Source organism: Nomascus leucogenys, chromosome 15 (genome assembly GCF_006542625.1).
Source record: "Nomascus leucogenys isolate Asia chromosome 15, Asia_NLE_v1, whole genome shotgun sequence".
Lineage (NCBI taxonomy): Eukaryota > Metazoa > Chordata > Mammalia > Primates > Hylobatidae > Nomascus > Nomascus leucogenys.
The window spans coordinates 34542582-34562966 of NC_044395.1; the positions used below are offsets into that span (position 1 = coordinate 34542582).

The 20385-nt window shown below is 38.6% G+C and overlaps 1 protein-coding gene across 2 annotated transcripts in view; it reads right to left on the reverse strand.

Moving 5' to 3' along the window:
* Nucleotides 1-20385, reverse strand: part of CNTN5 (contactin 5) — a 1343728-nt gene that overhangs the window by 65881 nt on the left and 1257462 nt on the right. For both annotated transcript variants that reach the window (XM_003253028.3, XM_003253029.3), the window contains one exon: nt 16324-16473. In XM_003253028.3, the coding sequence (XP_003253076.1) occupies nt 16324-16473 (150 nt within the window). The remainder of the gene's footprint in view (nt 1-16323; nt 16474-20385) is intronic.

Consider the following 20385-nt stretch of genomic DNA (forward strand, 5'->3'; position numbering starts at 1 on the left):
AAACCTCCTTATAAGTAGCAATAGTCAAGAAGATAGGTGGTGAGTGTACAAAATGAATGGTATTTATCTCAACTCATATTTCCTTTGTTTATATGGATCCACAAGGAACTAAATGCAAAGAATAGGTAAAATAATCTTTGTATAAGATTTGTTGCTACAAAGGGGAGAAAGAAAAGGCAAGAAGAAATATATACAAAGCCTATTCACATACCCCCAGATAAAACTAATCCAGCCCATCTTATAATAATATTCCATTGTGTCTCTTCCATAATTTTTGAACTCAAGGGAATTTTCTAAGTCACCGTCATGGACAAGAACTGTGAAAATACAAATGTCAACAGAGCAGGATCCTTTGTAGGAGTCAGAAGGTAATGTACAACTTAAGAAATTGTAACAGGAAGTTAAACGACTGTTTTCGGAACTTGGAATGAGTCACATGTAATCTCAGATGCTAAATTGAGAATGGCTGAAGAAAACCGGTCTCGCTACGAATTAGGGAAACCAATTTTATGATTCTTTCTTGTTGCCTGCCTCCAACTCATATACATACATGCACAAGTAATGCTGTCTTAAAACAAGGTTGTCAGTTTAGAAGATGGATTTGCTATGGCTTCTCCCTCCAACCCCAGCTGTCAATAGAGAAGTGGGGATATTATTTCTTCATCAAGATAAATAAGGAGAGGAGCAAGACAACCACTATAGAGAAGTTCAGATCCTTACCTATCATGCCTTGTATTGAGTTTCAGAGTTTTCTAGAACACCTCAATTTCATACTGAGCTACTTGAGGAAACTTAAATGAAGAACAATAAATAATAGTTCCTGAGAATATCCTATAGTTCTAGATTTTGGCAGCCCAGGAATGTGAAATGGTTACTGTGAACCAAGTGGTCATGAAGATAAGTTTGAATAGGGTTGTTAGGATCACACCCAATAAGGCTGCCTGCTAGGGGGCAAGATCTCTTCAAAGACCTCAATACACCCCACAAGAGAAAGCAGCAGCATGTGGATAAATGCCATCATGTTGAACATTTAACACCCATGTGAGAACCACAAATTGTACCATCTAAGTGGAAGCTTTTCTCCTTCTTGTCTGACCTGGAAAGTGCCAGAGCACCGCTGGAAAGTAGGAAATAAAGTGGAAAGAAGAAAGAAAAGACAGATCATAGCTGTTGGGTCAGGTCTGTGCTGGGAAGGAATGGGAGAACACGGAATTGGATGTGAGATTAAATTTTTTTAATTAAACAGGAATTTTTAAATACTTGAAAATGCGACTGCTCTAGCATGTAAAAGTGCTTAGGATTTATTTGAGGCTGAGGTTTGGGATCACATTGAGCATAGTGGGGAGCAATGGTGGGAAAAGAAAAAAAACTGTTTTTTTTTGTTGTTGTTGCTGTTTGTTTGTTTGTTTTAACCTCTACAGCTATTTATTGGCGTTTGAGTTTTCAAATGTAGAAAAAATATTTTTCCTTTTGTGGCCAGAAATATGTGTGTAAATTTCCATTTGAGTCAGAAGAGAATGAAGGGACAGAATACAGTGTAGGAAAAAAAATAACTAGAAAGCAAAGCAATTTGAATGTGTGGAAAAATGTGTAAGCATAGTCTTTCATTCAACACTTCTTTTCCTCTACTCCTTTTGCCTTGTCTATGCTACAAGAACCAAAGAAAATGGCCACATGTTGAGAAATATCAAATCCCCTTACAGACAGTACTAACTAGTTAAGATGAAAAAGCATCATGGGAAGGCCAGCCACGGGTTTGCAAGGATGATTTAGAAGACATGCATGCTCTGTGGAGTGTGCCATATGCTAAAACGTTCTCTTGACTCTCCTGTTGTTCTAGTGGGCTGGATGATAGGGCACGATGGAACGCTGGCTGGCTGCAGCAGAGACTTCTCACAGTGAGGGTATCTTGGGAAGTTGACTGCAGAGCTGCAAGTCAAGAGACTGTAGGGTTCTTACTGTATCAACAAACATGCGTTTAACTCTGAAAATGTTTTCTCAATATGAAAAAATATACTTTTTCATGATTACTAGTTTGTAAATTTCCATTTAATAAAGTAATAACTCATTTAAATTAACGATGGAGGTGATACAATAAAATAGCTTCCAATAATAATATCGAGCATTTATCTTGTGCCAGGCACTACACTAAGCTCTTTATATGCATTTAAAAAATCTTATTTACTAGAATGGTCAAAAGGAGTAGGCTGTGGTATCCCCATTTTATGAGTGAGAAATTCAAGCCTTAAATGACATACTTCCTGCCTATGTCCACCCTGCTATTAGGTGGCACAGTAGAACATTAATCCAGATCGAAACTCCGACCTTTCATTATAGGTGCAATTTTTTTTTCTTTAAAAGATACATACACACATAAGCATATATGTATATTTATTCATGTGTGTATATATAATTCATTAAAATTTGAAATAAACTGCAAATATTGAGATTTATACCAATAGCTTTGAAGATAATTGAAATTTTATACTATAGAGAAGATCAGACCTTTCTGAATGACAAGTTACACAGTTAACTGTATCTTTTCTCCCTTTCATTTATCTTTCAACAGTGTTAAGAACATGTAACATATAGAATATTAAAATTCAATTAAATGACAAAATTGACAATGCTGTATTTACTTTATGTATTTTTCCGTTTCACCCACAGTGTATATTTAAGATTCATTTCCCCAAATGTGATTTTTTTCTCCTGAGTGTATCTTTTTAAATAATAGAGAAAGTATTTCCATTATGCTATCCCAAATTTAGATACTGGTTTGATGATATTAACACATTTCAAAAATTAAACACACGGTTATCTATCTTTATTTATCAATCTATCTAATCTCTAACTAAAACTTGTAAGAAAATATAGCTTAAATATAGGAGATGGGGGCAGAGCAAGATGGCAGAATAGAAGGCTCCACTAATTGTCCCCTTGGCAAGGGCACTGCTACAGATAAAAAGCACTTTCGTAAGAACCAAAAATCAGGTGAGCACTCACAGTATTTGGTTTAAACTTCATATTGCTGAAAGATGTACTGAAGAGGTAGGAAAAACACTCTTGAATCACCGAGACCACCACTCCTCCATTCCCCAGCAGTGATCCCACAAAACAGAAGAGAAAATCTGTTTGCTTGGGAGAGGGAGAGTGCAACAATTGTGAGACATTAAATTCAGTGTTGCTTGTTATAGAAGAAAGCAAAACCAGACCAAACTCAGCTGATGCCCACCCACAGAGGGAATTTATTTATTTATTTATTTATTTAAATTTTTTATTTTTTTGAGACAGAGTCTCGCTATGTCACCCAGGGTGGAATGCAATGGCCCGATCTTGGCTCACCGCAATCTCTGCCTCCTGGGTTCAAGTGATTCTTGTGCCTCAGCCTCCCGAGTAGCTGGGATTACAGGCGCCCGCTACCATGCCCGGCTAATTTTTGTATTTTTAGTAGAGAAGAGGTTTCACCATGTTGGTCAGGCTGGGCTCGAACTCCTGACCTCAGGTTATCCACCCACCTCGGCCTCCCAAAGTGCTGGGATTACAGGTGTGAGCCACAGTGCCCAGCCCGGAGGGAATATTTAAACCATCCCTAGCCAGAGGGAAATCTTTCATCCCAGTGGTCAGAACTTGAATTCCTGAAAGCCTCACCACCTCAGGCTCAAGGGCTCTGGGGCCCTAAATAAACTTGAAAGGTAGTCTAGGCCACAAGGACTGTAACTCCTAGGCAAGTCCTGTGTTGAACTGGGCTCAGAGCTAGTGGACTTGGAGAACAAGTGACCTCTAAAATATCAGCTGGGGTGGAGTGCTAGGGGAGTGTTGATGCCACCCGTTTCCTAAGTCCAGGCTGCACAGCTTGCAGATCCGTAAGAGATACCTTCCTCCCACTTTAGGAGAGGAGGAGGAAGAGTGGGGAGAACTTCTTCTTGCTTCTTGGATACCAGCTCAGCCACAGGAGCATAGGGCACTGGACATAGTTGTGAAGACTTCTTTTCAGACCCTAGCTCCTGTATGACATTTCTAGACACATCCTGGGCAAGAAGAAAGGAACCTTGAAGGGAAAGACCCAGCCTTGGCAGGATTAATCATCTGCTATGAAAAGTAAAGGAGACTTTGTCTTGAACCTTAGGTACCAGCTCAGCCACAGAGGTGTAGAGAACAAAGAGGGCTCTTGGGGTCCCTGATCCCAGGAGTTGGCTCTTTCACAGCATTTCTGGACCCGCCCAGGGACAGAAGGGAGCCCAATGCCCTGAAGGGTGAGTTCTAGGCCAGGCAACATTCACCAAAAGCTAACTTAAGAGACCTTGGGCCTTAAGGGAACACTGGCAGTAGACTGGCAGTACTACCCGTGGGCTTGTGGTGGCAGTGGCCACGTGGTGAGACTCCTCTGCCTTTGGAAAGGAGAGGGAAGAATGGGAAGAACTGTGTCTTGTGGTCTGAGTATCAACTCAGCTGCAGTACAATAGAACACCAAGTAGACTTCTAAGGATTTTGACTCTAGTCCCTGGCTGCTGGATGGCACCTCTGATTCCGCCTAGGCCCTGGGGGATCTCACCACCCTGGAAGGAAGGACACTGGCCTGGCTCACTTTGCCACATGCTAATTGTAGAGCCCCAGGGCCTTGAGCAAACATAGGCAGTCACCAGCGAGTGGTTATAGCAGGCCATAGGTGAGACCGAGTGCTGTGTTGGCTTCAGGTCTGACCCAGCACAGTTCCAGTGGTGGTGGCCACCAGGTTACTTATGTCACTTCATCCCCAGCTCCAGGTGGCTCAGAACAGAGAGACTCCATTTGTTTGGGAGAAAGTAAGGAAAGAGAACAAGAGTCTCTGCCTGGTAATCCAGAGAATTCTTTCAGATCTTGTTCAAGACTATCAAGGCAGTACCTCTACTAGTCTCCAAGAACTACATTACTAGGCTTAGGGTGTCCCCTAAAGCAGATACAGCTAGATAACAATACGCAAGTCCTTTCAAATACCTGGAAAAGCCTGCCCAAGAAAGGCAGGTTATAAACAAGCCCAGCCTGCAAAAACTACAATAAATGCCTAACTCTTCAATGGCCAGACACAGATAAATATCCACAAGTATCAAGACCATCCAGGAAAATATGACTTCACCAAATGAACCAAATATGGCACCGGGGACCAATCCTGGAGAAACAGAGATATGTGACCTTTCAGACAGATAAATCAAAATAGCTGTTATGAGGAAAGTAAAACAAAAAAAAAAAAATAGAATGCCAAGAAAGAATTCAGAATTCTATCAGATAAATTTAACAAAGAGATTGAAATAATAAAGAAAATCCAACAGAAACTCTGGAGCTGAAAAATGCAACTGACATAGTGGAGAAAGCATGAGTCTTTTAATAGTAGAATTGATCTAGCAGAAGAAAGAATTAGTAAACTTTAAGGTAGGCTATTTGAAAATATATGTCAGACTAGACAAAAGAAAAAAGAATAATGAAGCATACCTACAAGATTTAGAAAATAGCCTCAAAAGGGCAAATCTAAGAGTTTTGGCCTTAAAGATAAGGTAGAAAGAGATAGGGGTATAAAGTTTATTCAAATGAATAATATCAGAGAACTTCCCAAACCTAGAGAAAAATATTAACATTTAAGTACAAGAAGGTTATAGAACACCAAGCAGATTCAACCCAAAGAACGATGCCTCAAGACAGTTAATAATCAAACTCCCAAAGCTCAAGGATAAAGAAAGGATCCTAAAAACAGTAAGACAGAGAAACAAATAACATACGAAGGAGCTCCAATACATCTGGCAGCAGACTTTTCAGTGGAAACTTTACAGGCCAGGAGAGAGCGGTATGACATATTTAAAGTGCCAATGAAAAAAAAGCTTTTACCATAGAGTAATATATCTGGTGAAAATATCCTTCAAACATGAGGAGAAATAAAGGCTTCCCAGACAAAGAAAAGCTGAGGGATTTCATCAACACCAGACCTGTCCCACAAGAAATGCTGATGAGAATACTGCAATCAGAAAGAAAAGGATTTTTAATGAGCAATAAATAATCATCTGAATGTAAAAAACTCATTGGTAATAGTAAGTACACAGGAAAACACAGATTATTATAACACTGTGGTGTATAAATTACTCTTATCCTAAGTAGAAAGACTTAATGATGAACCAATAAAAAATAGTAACTACAACAACATTCAAAGACATAGACAGTACAATAAGATATAAATAGAAACAGCAGAAAGTTAAAAAGGAGGTGATTAAAGTTAAGATGTAGATTTTTTACTAGTTTTCTTTTTACTTGTTTGTTTTGTTTGCAAACAGTGGTAAGTTGTTACTGGCTTAAAATAATGGGTTATAAGCCAGTATTTGCAAACCTCGTGGTAACCTCAAAGCAAAAAACTTACAAGGGATACACAAAAAAATGAAAAGAAAATTACACCATGTCACTAGAGAAAAACACCTTCACTAAAAGGAAGGCAGGAAGAAAGGAAAGAAGGAAGAATAAACCACAAAACAACCAGAAAACAAATAATAAAATGGCAGGAGTAAGTCCTTACTTATCAATAGTAACACTGCATGTAAACGGACTAACCTCTCTAATCAAAAGACAGAGTGGCTGAATGGTTAAAAAAATAATACGCAATAACCTGTTTCCTACAAGCAACACACTTCACCTATAAAGACACTCATAGATTGAAAATACAGTGATAGAAAAACATATTGCATGCCAGTGGAAATCACAAAAGAGCAGTAGTAGCTATATTCATATCAGAAAAAAATAAATTTCAAGACAAAAACTGTAAGAAGACATAAGTTCACCATATAAAGATAAAGAGGTGAATTCAGCAAGAGGATATAACAATTTGAAATACATATGCACTCAATGTTTGAGTACCCAGATATATACAGGAAATATTATGAGAGGTAAGGAAAGAGAGATGTGCCTCACTGCAATAATAGCTGGAGACTTTAATACCTCACTTTCAGCACTAGACAGACCTTCCAGACGGAAAATCAACAAAGAAACATTGGATTTAATTTACACTGTGGACCAAAGCGACCTAATATTTACAAAACATTTTATCCAATGGTTGAATACACATTCTTTTCGTCAGCACATAGATTATTCTCAAGGATAGGCCATATGTTAGGTCACAAAAAAAATGCTCCTGAATGACCCATGGGTCAATGAAGAAATTAAGAAGGGAATTGAAAAATTTCTTGAAACAAATGATAATGGAATCACAGCGTACCAAGACCTATAGGATACAGCAAAAGCAATCCTAAGAGGAAAGTTCATAGCTATAAGTGCCTAAATCATTAAAAAAAAAAGAAAAACTTCAAATAAACAATCTAATGAAGCATCGTAAGGAACTAGAAAAGCAAGAGTAAACCAAACCCAAAATTAGTAGAAGAAAAATACAATAAAATCAGAGCAGAAATAAATGAAATGAAGAAAACAATACAAAAGATCAATAGAACAAAAACGTTTTTTTTTTTTAAGTTAAAATGAACAAATCTTTAGCCAGACTAAGAAAAAAACAGAGTACACAAATAACCAAAATCAGACATAAAAAGGAGACATTACATCTGACACTGCAGAAATTCAAAGGATCATTAGTGGCTACTATGAGCAACTATGTGCCAATAAATTGGAATATCTAGAAGAAATGGACCAATTTCTAGACACATACAACCTATCAAGATTGAACTATGAATACATTCAAAACTTAAGCAGATCAATAATGTATGATTGAAGCTGTAATAAATGGGCATCCAGAGAAAAAAAAAAGAAGCCTCAGACTCAATGGCTTCACTGCTGAATTCTACCAAACATTTAAAAAAGAACTAAAACCAATCCTACTCAAACTATTTCAAAAAATAGAGAAGGAGGGAACACTTCCAAATTCATTCTATGAGGCCAGTATTACCCTGGTACCAAAAATAGACAAAGACATATCAAAAAAGAAAAAAAACCTATAGGCTGGTATCACTGATAAGTATCAATGCAAAATTTCTCAACAAAATACCAGCAAACTGAATTCAATAACACATTAAAAAGTTCATTCATCATGACCAAGTGGAATTTATCCCTGGGATGCAAGGCAAATTCAACATACACAAATAAGTCAATGTGATACATTATACCAACAGAATGAAGGACAAAACACCTATGACCATTTCAATTGATGTTGAAAAAGCATTTGATAAAATTCAGCATCTCTTCATCATAAAAATTCTCAACAAACTGGGTATAGAGCGAATATAACTCAATATCATAAAAATCATATATGATGAACTCACAGCTAGTATTATATTAAGTGGGGAAAGACTGAAAGCCTTTCCTCCTAGATCTGGAACATGACAAGGATGCCCACTTTCACTACTGTTTTTCAACATATTACTGGAAGTCCTAGCTAGAGCAATCAGACAAGAGAAAGATATAAAAGGCATCCAAATTGGAAAGGAAGACATCAACTTTTTCTTGTTTGCAGATGATATAATCTTATGTTTGGGAAAATCTAAATACTCCATCAAAAAACAATTAGAACTGATGAACAAATGTGGTAAATTTTCAGGATACAAAATCAACATACAAAAATCAGTAGCATTTTTATATGCAAACTGTGAACAATCTGAAAAAGAAATCAAGAAACTTATTTACAATAGCTACAAATAAAATACACTTAGGAATTAACCAAATAAATGAAATATCTCTATAATGAAAACTGTAAAGCACTGATTCAATAAATTGAAAAGGACACAAAATAATAGAAAGACATTTCATGTTCATGAATTGTAAGAAACAATATTGTTAAAATGTCCATACTATCTAAAGCAATCTAGAGATTTAATGCAATCCCTATCAAAATAACAATGATATTCTTCACAGAAATAGAAAAAACAATTCTTAAGTTTATACCAGATCACAAAAGAGCTAGAATAGCCAAAACTATCCTAAGCAAAAAGAACGAAACTGGTGGAATCACATTACCAGACTTCAAATTATACTTGAGAGCTACAGTGATCAAAACAGCATGGCACTGGCATGAAAACAGATGCATGGACCAATGGAACAGAATAGAGGACCCCCAAATAAATCCATACATCTACAATGAACTTATTTTCAATAAATTTCTCAACATACATCAAGGAAAGGACAGTCTCTTCACTAAATAGTTCTGGGAAAACTGGATATCTATATGCAGAAAAATGAAGCTAGACTCTTATCTCTTGCCATATAAAAATCAAATCAAAATGTATTAAAGATTTAAATCTAAGACCTCAAAATATGAAACTACTACAGGAAAACATTGGGGAAACTCTGCAAGACAATGACTTCTTGAGCAATATACCACAAGCACAGGAAACTAAAGCAAAAATAGACAAATGGGATAATTTAAAAAGCTTCTGCACAGCAAAGGAAACAGTAAACAAGTGAAGAGACAACCCACAGAATGGGAGAAAATATTTGCAAACTACCTATCTGCCAAAGGATTAATAAACAGAATATATAAAGAAGTCAAACAATTTTATAGGAAAAAAATTAAATCCAATTCAAAAAATGGGCAAAATATTTGAATAGACATTTCTCAAAAGAAGACATATAAATGGCAAACAGGCATATGAAAATGTGCTTGAGATCATTGATCATCAGGGGAATGCAAATCAAAACTTCAATAAGATATAATTTCACCCCAGTTTACATGGCTTATATCCAAAAGGCAGGCAATAACAAATGCTAGTGAGGGTCTAGAGAAAAGGGAACCCTCATACACTGTTGGTGGGGACATAAATTAGTATAACACTATGGAGAACAGTTTGGAGGTTTCTCAGAAAACTAAAGATAGAGCTACCGTATGATCTAGCAATCCCACTCCTAGTTATACACCCAAAAGAAAGGAAATTAGTTTTTTGAAATGATATCTGCACTCCCACGTTTATTGCAGTAATATTCACCATAGCCAATATCTAGAAGCAACTTAAATGTCCATCAGCAGATGAATGGATAAAGAAAATGTGGTACTTGTACACAGTGTAGTATTATTGAGCCATACAAAAGAATGAAATCCTGTCATTTACAACAACATGGATGGATCTGGAGATCATCATGTTAAGTGAAATAAGCCAGGCACGGAAAGACAAACATCACATGTTCTCACTCACTGGTAAGAGCTAAAAATTAAAACAATCGAACTCATGTAAATAGAGAGTAGAAGGATGGTTACCAGAGGCTGGGAAGTGTAGTTGGCAGTGGGGGCTGGGGGGAAGGGAAGATGGTTAATGGATATAAAAAAATAGTTAGAAAAATAAATAAGACCTAGTATTTGCTAGCATAACAGGGTGACTATAGTAAGAAAATAATTTAATTGTACATTTTAAACTGACTGAAAGTGTATTATTGGATTGTTTGAAACACAAAGGATAGACGCTTGAGGGGAATACCTTATTTATGCTGATAGGATTACTAAGCATTGTATGCCTGTATCAAAATATCTCATGTAACCCCAAAATGTATCTACCTACTGTATACCCACATAAATTAAAAATGAAATGTGTGCATAAAAATATATAGTTGTATTATTATTTTGACATCCTAATACTAAGAAATTGGACTGAACCAATTTATCTTAGCTTTGCTGACTATCAAGAGTGTTTCTTTCCTTTTTTTTTTTTTTTTTTTTTTTTTGAGAGAGTCTCACTCTGTCACCCAGGCTAGAGTGCAGTGGTGCAATGTCTGCTCAGTGCAACCTCAGCCTCCCGGGTTCTCATGCCTCCGTCATCTGAATAGCTAAAATTACAGGCGTGTGCCACCATGCCTGGCTGATTTTTGTTATGTTTAGCAGAAATGGTTTTTGCCATGTTGGCCAGGCTGGTCTTGAATTCCTGGGCTCAGATGATCGCTATGCTTCAGTGTCCCAAAGTGCTGAGATTATAGGCGTGAGCCACCATGCCTGACCAAGTATTTCTTGATGACCAGAAAATTCAAAATATACTCTTCAGAAAAATTGTAAAGAAAAATTCTGTTTTTTGGCATGCAGAAAAGGAGCAATTCTATGAGAGAAATGGTTCACTACACTGCTTTGGAATTTAGAATATTCTATTAAATAAGTGAACCTTAAAGAGGCATACCACTTTCAATTCAACATCCCTAATGTGAGACCTTTTTTCTCCCAAGCATCTCTGTTTTCAGTTTAGTTGGCTCTTTAGAACAGCATTATCTTTTAAAATATGGGATATGTACTTAATAGAGGAAGAGTGCATCATTTGAGAGGATGTCTCCAGATGTCAATGTCTCTTTAAATCTGTGCTGCCTGACAAAACAGGCACATAACTCAACACTTGGTTCAACACCATTAGTAGCTCTAACCCTATGTAGTACCACAGTACAGGAAGCGTAAAGTACGCAATACAAACCGTCCTCAACTCACTTTCAAAGGAGAGTACTTCGTGCATTTTTCATGCTACTTCTCTTCCATAAGATTTTAATGGACTAAAGTATGTCATGTATATAGAACTCATGATGAAAGACAGACAGGCAATACATGATCGAGGTAGCTGCAGAAACAGACATTCTTTTAAAATGCATAATCTGAATACACTTTAGCTTGAAATGTAAAAGTGATCTTGCTAAAATGCTTTTTAATAGCACAAGGAGATTTATACCATAAAAAGTTGAAAAGGATTATTCATCCCAAATGGATTATTTATTTTTGAAATGAATATTTATAGAGAGCCTCTGAATTAGGCAGTAATCTTTGCCTTTGTTTAAACACAATTAACAATATGCAAAGTAAGGCAGCGCTTTTTAGAAAATATGGGAGCATAAGTACTACTATTGGCAGTCATTTCAGTATCTGCACAGTGAGTACATAAAATGAAGAACAACTAACCTGTTATGCTCTTAATTAATGAACACCTGTACACAATGAAAGCATGGCTGGTTTTATGGATGCATGAAAATCTAACCAGGCAATTAATGTTTAATTTAAAATTCATGCTACTGAAAAGGTAGCAGAAAAAACAACTTACAATAGGCAAATCACAAAAGTGGAGAAGTTGGATTTTCTGTGGATGAATCTTTTCCAACATATTTAAACCATTTTACCTTTTTTTTTTTGGTTGTTTATATGGAAAAAAAACTGAACATCTTTTGTATTGTTATTTACTTTTAATGTGATAATTTGATCATGTGGATTTTTTTGGCAATTAAACTTTTAAGTTCATGGGTACATGTGCAGGTTTGTTACATAGGTAAACTTGTGACATGGGGGTTTGTTGTACAGATTATTTCATCACCCAGGTATTAAGCCTTTGAGTGTATACCCAGTAATGGGAGTATCGGGTCGAGTATTATTTCTATTTTTAGGTCTTTGAGGAGTTGTCACACTTTCTTCCACAATGGTTGACCTAATTTATACTCCCACCAACAGTGTATAACTGTTCCTTTTTCTCTGCAACCTTGCCAGCATCTGTGATTTTTTGACATTTTAGTAATTGCCATTGTGACTGGCATGAAATGGTATCTCATTTGTGGTTTTAATATCATTGCATTTTGCATTTCTCTGATGATCAGTGATGTTGAGCTTTTTCTCATGTGATTGTTGGCCACATGTATGTCTTCTTTTGAAAAGTGTCTACACATGTCCTTTGCACACTTTTTAATGGGGCTGTTTGTTTTTTTCTTGTAAATGTAAGTTCCTTATAGATGCTGGATATTAGACCTATATCAGATACAGAGTTTGCAAAAATTTTATCATATTCTGTGGGTTATATGTTTACTCTGTTGACGGTTTCTTTTGCTGTGCAGAAGCTGTTAAGTTTAATTGGATCCCATTTGTCAATTTTTGTTTTTATTGTAATTGCTTTTGTCATCTTCATCATGAAATCTTTGCCTGTTCCTATGACCAGAATAGTATTACCTAGGTTGTTTTCTAGGGTTTTGATAGTTTTGTATATTACATTTAAGTCTTTAACTATCTTGAGTTAATTTTTGTATATGGTGAAAGGAAGTGGTCCAGTTTCAATCTTCTGCATATGGCTAGCCAGTTATCTCAGCACCATTTATTGAATAGGGAATCCTTTCCCCAGTGCTTGTTTTTGTCAGGTTTGTCGGAAATCAGATGGTTGTAGGAGTAAGTCCATATTTCTGCACTGTCTATTCTGTTCCACTCATCTATATGTCTGTTTTCGTACCAGTACCATGCTGTTTTGGTTACTGTAGCCCTGTAGTATAGTTTGAAGTTGGGTAACGTGTTGCCTCCGGCTTTCTTCTTTTTGCTTAGAATTGCCTTCGCTATTTGGACTCTTTTTCGGTTCATATGAATTTTAAAATAGTTTTGGTAGTTCAGTGAAGAATGTCAGTGGTAGTTTAATAGAAATACCATGAACTCTATAAATTGCTTTGGGCAGTATGTTCATTTAAATGATATTGAATCTTTCTATTTTTGAGTGCTAGTGGGTTCCTGGGTGCCTGTCTCCCTGGGGACATTCACCACAGTGGCGGAGGCAATGCAGTCTGGGTTGGGCCTGGGGCGAGGGTGGTGGTGGGGGGTGCCTGATGACAATTGTGTGCCTGCTTGCACTGGAGGTGGTGTTGGCTGGAGCCGGGGCACTAACAGGTGCAGGTCTGGGTGCCTTCTCTGCTCTGCAAGCCGGAGGGGTCACTCAGGGTTGGGGAGGATCCGCTGTCATCTGCGCATTCTTAACGCAAGTGTCGGGTACTTGTTGGGGCAGGGCTTGCTGGCTCTATACCCACCAAGACTCTGTCTGCAATGGTGGTTGGCAGGGGAAGGAGGAGCAGACTGTACTACCAGGCGCTGTCAGGGCAAGGAAAGCAAACCCAAATCCCCACCCCTACCCCTAAGCAGACACGCCCAGCAAACTCATGTGGGAGTTGCCCCATGGAGGGATGTCGGGGACGCTGTGGCTGCAGTCTGGGGAAAGACTGTGCAGGCTGGTGAGTGGCCATAGGAGCCGCCCCGCTTAAGGTCTCTGCCTTTCAGTCAGGGTCTGCCACAGCAGAAGCTATTGTGAGGCCTCTCAAGGCTCCCAAGGGTGCCCTGCAAGCAGGCGTGGCCATACTGAGGCCCTGGGAGAGGACAGCAGACTAAGGTGTTGCTCAGGTGGGACTGGCCCCATCTGATGCGCAAAACTGCCTTACAGAATTCAGGACAGACAGAAAGTTCCCCTAGGGCTAAAGTCTCCTATGGAGCAAATTGAACCTAGCGGGATGGCCATCCCTGACCATGCTTCACTACAGATGCTCTTGCACCAAACCCTCTGGGCTCCACATCAGCTGGCTTGCAGCTCCTGCCACTTCTGTATGCAGCTCTCCCTGCCAAGTCCAGAGTCCGTGGTGGTCTAGGGGGTCTCCTTCTGCTGGGGTTCCAGAGGCCTGTGGCAAGAGTGGGTTGCTCCTTGCCAGTTCAACTCACCAATTCCCCCAGAGCTGTTGGGGGCCAGAAATAAGTCCGGGTGTGCTGTAGCCCCGCGTAGGGGTCCCAGTGTTCTCCCTCAATCAGCCCAGCCTCTGTGTCTTCCCTCTGTCCACTCTCAGTGCCTTCCCTGTGAAGATCTGTTAGGAGCACGCTAGTCCTCTGGGTCCTTCAATAGGAGCTCTTCCATTTGTCTGGTCTAGTGGACCATCTTGGGATTTTTTTCTTTCTTTTCCCTCCCTCCCTCCCTTCCTCCCCTCCTCCCTTCCTCCCTCCTCCCTTGCTCCCTCCCTCCCTCCTCCCTCCCTCCCTCCCTCCCTCCCTTCCTCCTTCCTTCCTTCCTTCCTTCCTTCCTTCCTTCCTGGCCATAATATGTTTTAGAGAAAAAGTCAACTGTTTTGATAGTTTATTTTAATGATTATAAGCTTTGTTTCATTTGTTAGAGGTCCAAAGTCATATTTTTGGTTCAGTTCTGTAACTATAATACACAATGGACACAGTTAATTCTTAGTCTTGTATGTACATGTGTATCTGACCTATATACTGGTGTGTGTAGGGGGATATAAAGGAAAAAATTGTTTCCTTTAAAAATACGACACGTTGAGTACCAGTACCAAACACTGTTCTAGGTTTCAATATAGGACAGTGAACATATATGACAAACCTTCATTTTCAGTGCACTTTCATTTGAGACTCATATATTATCATTGAGCATAAAAACATTAGCATTTATTATTTTTTTCTCCCTGTACCTATCCCTGATCCTCCTCTTTCTGTTGTTTTCATATTGTTCTTATCAACATTATTAATGTCTGTGTTCCCCTAAGTAAGTGTGTAACCAGATACTTTCTTAATATACAACATTAGAGGGACATAAAAGACCTCAATAAGACTCTGTCCAAAGTCATAAAAAATCTACTGAGAAAATTTCTGTATTCCTTATTTCTTTATTTTTCTGCTCCTTCCAGGTGACAGGCAAGATATCTTAAAATTCAAATAGAGCTGTTAATTTCTCAGTCATTAGAAACATTTTATCAGACATGTTTTTTCTAAAAGCTGAGAAAAATGTAATGTTTTCAAAGTCAAGGAGCAGATTGGGGCCGGGCAAGGTGGCTCACGCCTGTAATCCCAGCACTTTGGGAGGCCGAGGTGGGCGGATCACGAGGTCAGGAGATCGAGACCATGGTGAAACCCCGTCTCTACTAAAAATACAAAAAATTAGCCAGGAGTGGTGGCAGGCACCTATAGTCCCAGCTACTCGGAGAGGCTGAGGCAGGTGAATGGTGTGAACCCGGGAGGCGGAGCTTGCAGTGAGCCGAGATTGCACCACTGCACTCCAGCCTGGGCGACAGAGCGAGACTCCATCTCAAAAAAAAAAAAAAAGAAAAAAAAGCAAATTGGTATTTATTTTACATATAAACTTCAAGAAGCCAGTAGGTCAAGGAAGGACAATGTTTACTATTTGCAAAGTGCAATTTATATGGGTTTGGTGGTGAAGGGTAACATAAAAGAGTTCTAAGGAAGTACACTGTAATTCAAGTAAAGTATCACTGGCGAAAAAGAAGGTGAGCCGATTTATTCTGAATCTTAAGGGTACGCTATATTGAATGAGCATATTATTAGAAGAATAAATGAACTGCTTCAATTTCATGGTAACCTGAAGATGAGTACAAGGATTGGGAGAAAATTGAAGCATTTAGATGACTGTATTTGTGGAAACAAGGAGAAAAAGTTCTGAGAACAAATAAAATGAAATAATTATTTTAAAGAAAATAATTTTTTGATGTTTAGGTAGACGAATCAGGACAAATTATGCTAAGGCAAGCAATGGAGCAATTATGGTTAATTCAACTCACTTTCAAGGTGATTAGAAGCATACCAAATCCAATCTGACTCTTCCAAATTTTTACCTGCTTCATTTGTGCGGATCATTCGAGATGGGGTACTTGGATCTCCTGTCCCAATAGGGTTGGTGGCCACCACTCGAAATTCATATTCCACCCAGGGATTTAGGTCCACAGCCATGGCTGACTCCATGTCCCCTGTTATGATTTCTGGGACTATAGAAAGGAAGGAAATTTCATGTCATTAGGAGGACTGGAAAAATGCTACAAACGGCAATCAAGAATATTAATGCTACTGAGAGAATCAGCAGGCTAATGCATATTTCCTCACCACACATGGTCATGGTGTCACCTCCAGTGTCATTAGTAAAATGAACATCAATCTTCAGGGAGTAAGCACTTACATATGTCAAAGTTTGTTGGAGTTAATTAGAACTCTTTCATTTTATCTTTACACAAAACTTGCCATTATGTACACTAATAATTATTTCATGAATCTCTCAGCCCCAGTTAAGGGGCCAATTAGAACTCTAATTTAAACAGTTTTCTTTCAATTTCTAGGAAATTTCTTGAGCAGTTTGCTCTCCCAGTTCTGGCAAACATATTTAGTCACTTGGTAATTCCAAGTAGCAAATTAAGAATATATCTCTCTAATTTAAAAACACACTTTGTGATATCTGAGTAGAAACACTGAATTCTTCTTAGAGTGATTTTTGTACTATATTTAAATTTTTGTCAGGGCATAACATTGTTTGTCAATACCATTACCATTAGTGAAGTATTTTTACATGGCATGCATGCTTCACTGGGGACTGCTTTTCTTGTTCATTCATCTCTGCTGTCTAGGAAATGTTTCTAAACATTTGTTACAGGAGTGAAAAGGCAGAATGTGGAGAATCTCCCTTAACAGCATGCAAAGATCCTCTGGATTTATATCAGTCTTGGATTTCTTTGTAGGCATAGCAGTAGAGCCAGGGTGGGAGTTGGGGATCTTGATTTGAGGACTCAATTCTGTTTTCCCCACAGCAAGGTGGAATGAAATTGCCTTGGATTTTCCACGAAAATCTCTTCTGAAAGGTACCAAAAGAATGTTACCAAATAAGTAGCTCTGTGAAAGGTGAATGCTCAGAGCATAGGCAGTGTGAGTTGCCCGACAAATCGCACAGCACTGCAGGGCTGATGTGCTTTTTTAAAGCAGTGACATGAAGACGTGGAAAAAACAAAAAAAACAAAACTCTGTTCCCTCTTGCTGCACTGGCAACTGAGCAGTACGCTTGAAGTCTAAGAGGTGGGTGGGGGAAAGGCCACGGTCAGACCACAGCTTGGTGAAATGCCAAGATATGCTTGACAAACATACAGAAGAGAAGAAGGGTTTCCCGGATAATGCTCAGCCTTCTCTAGCCCAGAACTTACACTGTATCACCAATACTTGCATTGGGAGCACCAGGACTTAACATCACTGTTTAATTTACTTATATTTATATAAGTCATCTCAAGTAACTCCAGACATCTGGACCATGCTCATCCCTTTTATTCTTTTTTTTTTTTTTTGAGACGGAGTCTCGCTCTGTCGCCCAGGCTGGAGTGCAGTGGCGCAATCTTGGCTCACTGCAAGCTCCGCCTCCCGGGTTCACGCCATTCTCCTGCCTCAGCCTCCCGAGTAGCTGGGACTACAGGCGCCTGCCATTACGCCCGGCTAATTTTTTTTTGTATTTTTAGTAGAGACGGGGTTTCACCGTGTTAGCCAGGATGGTCTCGATCTCCTGACCTCGTGATCCACCCGCCTCGGCCTCCCAGAGTGCTGGGATTACAGGCGTGAGCCACTGCGCCCAGCCTCATCCCTTTTATTCTAACCTCCTGAGAATTCTGCCGATTTCCTTTTCTGCCCAGCTCATATCTCTCCCTCATTCTTGAAGTTCTTCCACTGTGACAGTTGGAATTTATGATCTGTCATTAGCAAAATCCCCTATATCCTTAATCTCCTCTCTGGGCATTCCTACAACTTTTTACTCCAATAGAAACTAAAGAAATTTTACCCTTATTAAGGGGTGAACCTCTTAAGATATCATGGAGAAAAAGAACCAGCCCTTTTTTCCTTTCTCTCCCACATCTCTAATGGATGTTTCCCATCGGCATACAAGCATCCGAAAAACAAAACTAAGGTCTGTTAACATTTCCTCTCCTTCCAGCCTTCACTCAGTTTCTCTGATTCTTTTGAGAGCTGTTTATGCTATTACTTACTGTCTGCAATTATTTTTCTTACATTCTCTTTTAAACCCATGCTAGTCAGACTCTTACCTCCAGTTTTCCATCATACTGGCTTCTGTCAAGATTACCAATGAATGGTCTCTGTTACTGAAACCCTAAGGCCAGATCTCTGTTACTCATCTCACTTGAACGATCATCATCCTTTGACACAGTTGATCATCCTTTGAAACACTTTTCAAAACTTAACTTCTGTTTCTCTCCCACCTGACTATGCCTTATCAGTCTCCATTGCTGATTTTTTTTTGTCTTCCTGATACAACTTGGCTCTAGTGTTTTCCATTTTCTTACTCCATGGTGAGCTATTCAGCCTCATGGTTTTAGATACCCTCTATGCTGATAACTCTAATATTTTTAATGAACCTCTTCCATAGATTTCAGACTCATATGTTCAATGGCATATTATTAATAGACATTATTATTTGAATAGATTTCTGCAGTATTCTTCTCCGGGGAATGACAATTGCTTTCTTACAGATGTTGTATCCCCAATCTTCGGGCCATCTGGACTCCTCTCTTTCTCCCCTGTCTCACTCCAATCCATTAGAAAATTATGGCATCTATGACTTCAAACTATGTTGATATCTCCACTTATCTTGGCAGAAAAATTTCTTGGAAGAGTTGTCTATATTAATTTTTCTCCTATTGTCTCTGGAACTCATTCTTGTTAGACTTTGATGCTGATGCTTACCATTACATCAAAACTGCTATTGTCAAGGTTACCAATGACCTCCATATAGCTAAAACTAATGATCAATTCTCAGTCTTAATTTTACTTGGTATCTCGGTAGCATCTGACACAGCTCATTAGGCCCACCCTTTTCTTTGATAGGCTTTATTCCTTTGTTTTCCATGGCATGGCATTATTTTTGTTTTCCTTTCACCTCAATGATTGCTTTCATTCTGCCGCCTTTGGCTGGTTCTCTTCTCCGCAACTTCTTACTGTTACAATGCTCCAGGGCGTTATTTTCATAATTTTTATTCTTTATTTTATACTTACTTTCTTGGAGTTGACATACAGTCTCATATTTTAAATTATTTATATGCCAATAACTTTATGCTAAACCTCTCACTTAAACACTATACTTATATACCCAAATGCCTACCTGAAATCCCATTTGGATGTCTAACAGGTACATCAACTTAATGTGTCTCAAATGGAACTCTTTATCTCATTTCTACCCAATCTGGTCCAGTTATGAAGGTTTCTCAGGCTTCTCTATGTCACTTAACTGGTAACTCCATTCTTAAGTTGGTTACGTCAAAAATCTTACAGTCATCCTTGAATTCTTCTTCTCTCATACTGTTTACATCCAGTTTTTCAGCAAATGCTGTTGGTTTTACCCTCTAAATAGTTTCAAATTCTGACCATTTTTATGACCTCTGTCGTAAAAGCATCAGTGACCTCTGTCACCAAGCTTCTGTCACATTGAAGCACCATCATCTCTCAACCATAATAACAGCTTCCTAAATAGTTTAGTCACTCTTCACTTACCCCTCCCATAAGTCTATTTTTTTAACATAGCTTGAATGACTCTATTAAAACATGACTTAGAAGAGCAATCCTCCGATGTCTCATTTCTCTGAGGGTGAAAACCCAAGTACTGTATGATCTGGTCTTGCCAATATCTCTCAAAACTCATCTACCTTTCTCCCTAAAACCCATTCTGCTCCTGCCTCACTGATCTTCTAATGCTCTTGCATATCATGCTATTACTTTTGCTCTAGTTGCTCCTTATACCTGGGCTGCCACCCCCTAGATATTGGGATAGCTAAGTTCATATCTCTTATAAAATTTACGCAAATATACCTTCTCGGTAAGGCAAACCCTGACCACTCTATTTCAAATTGCAGCCTTCCTGC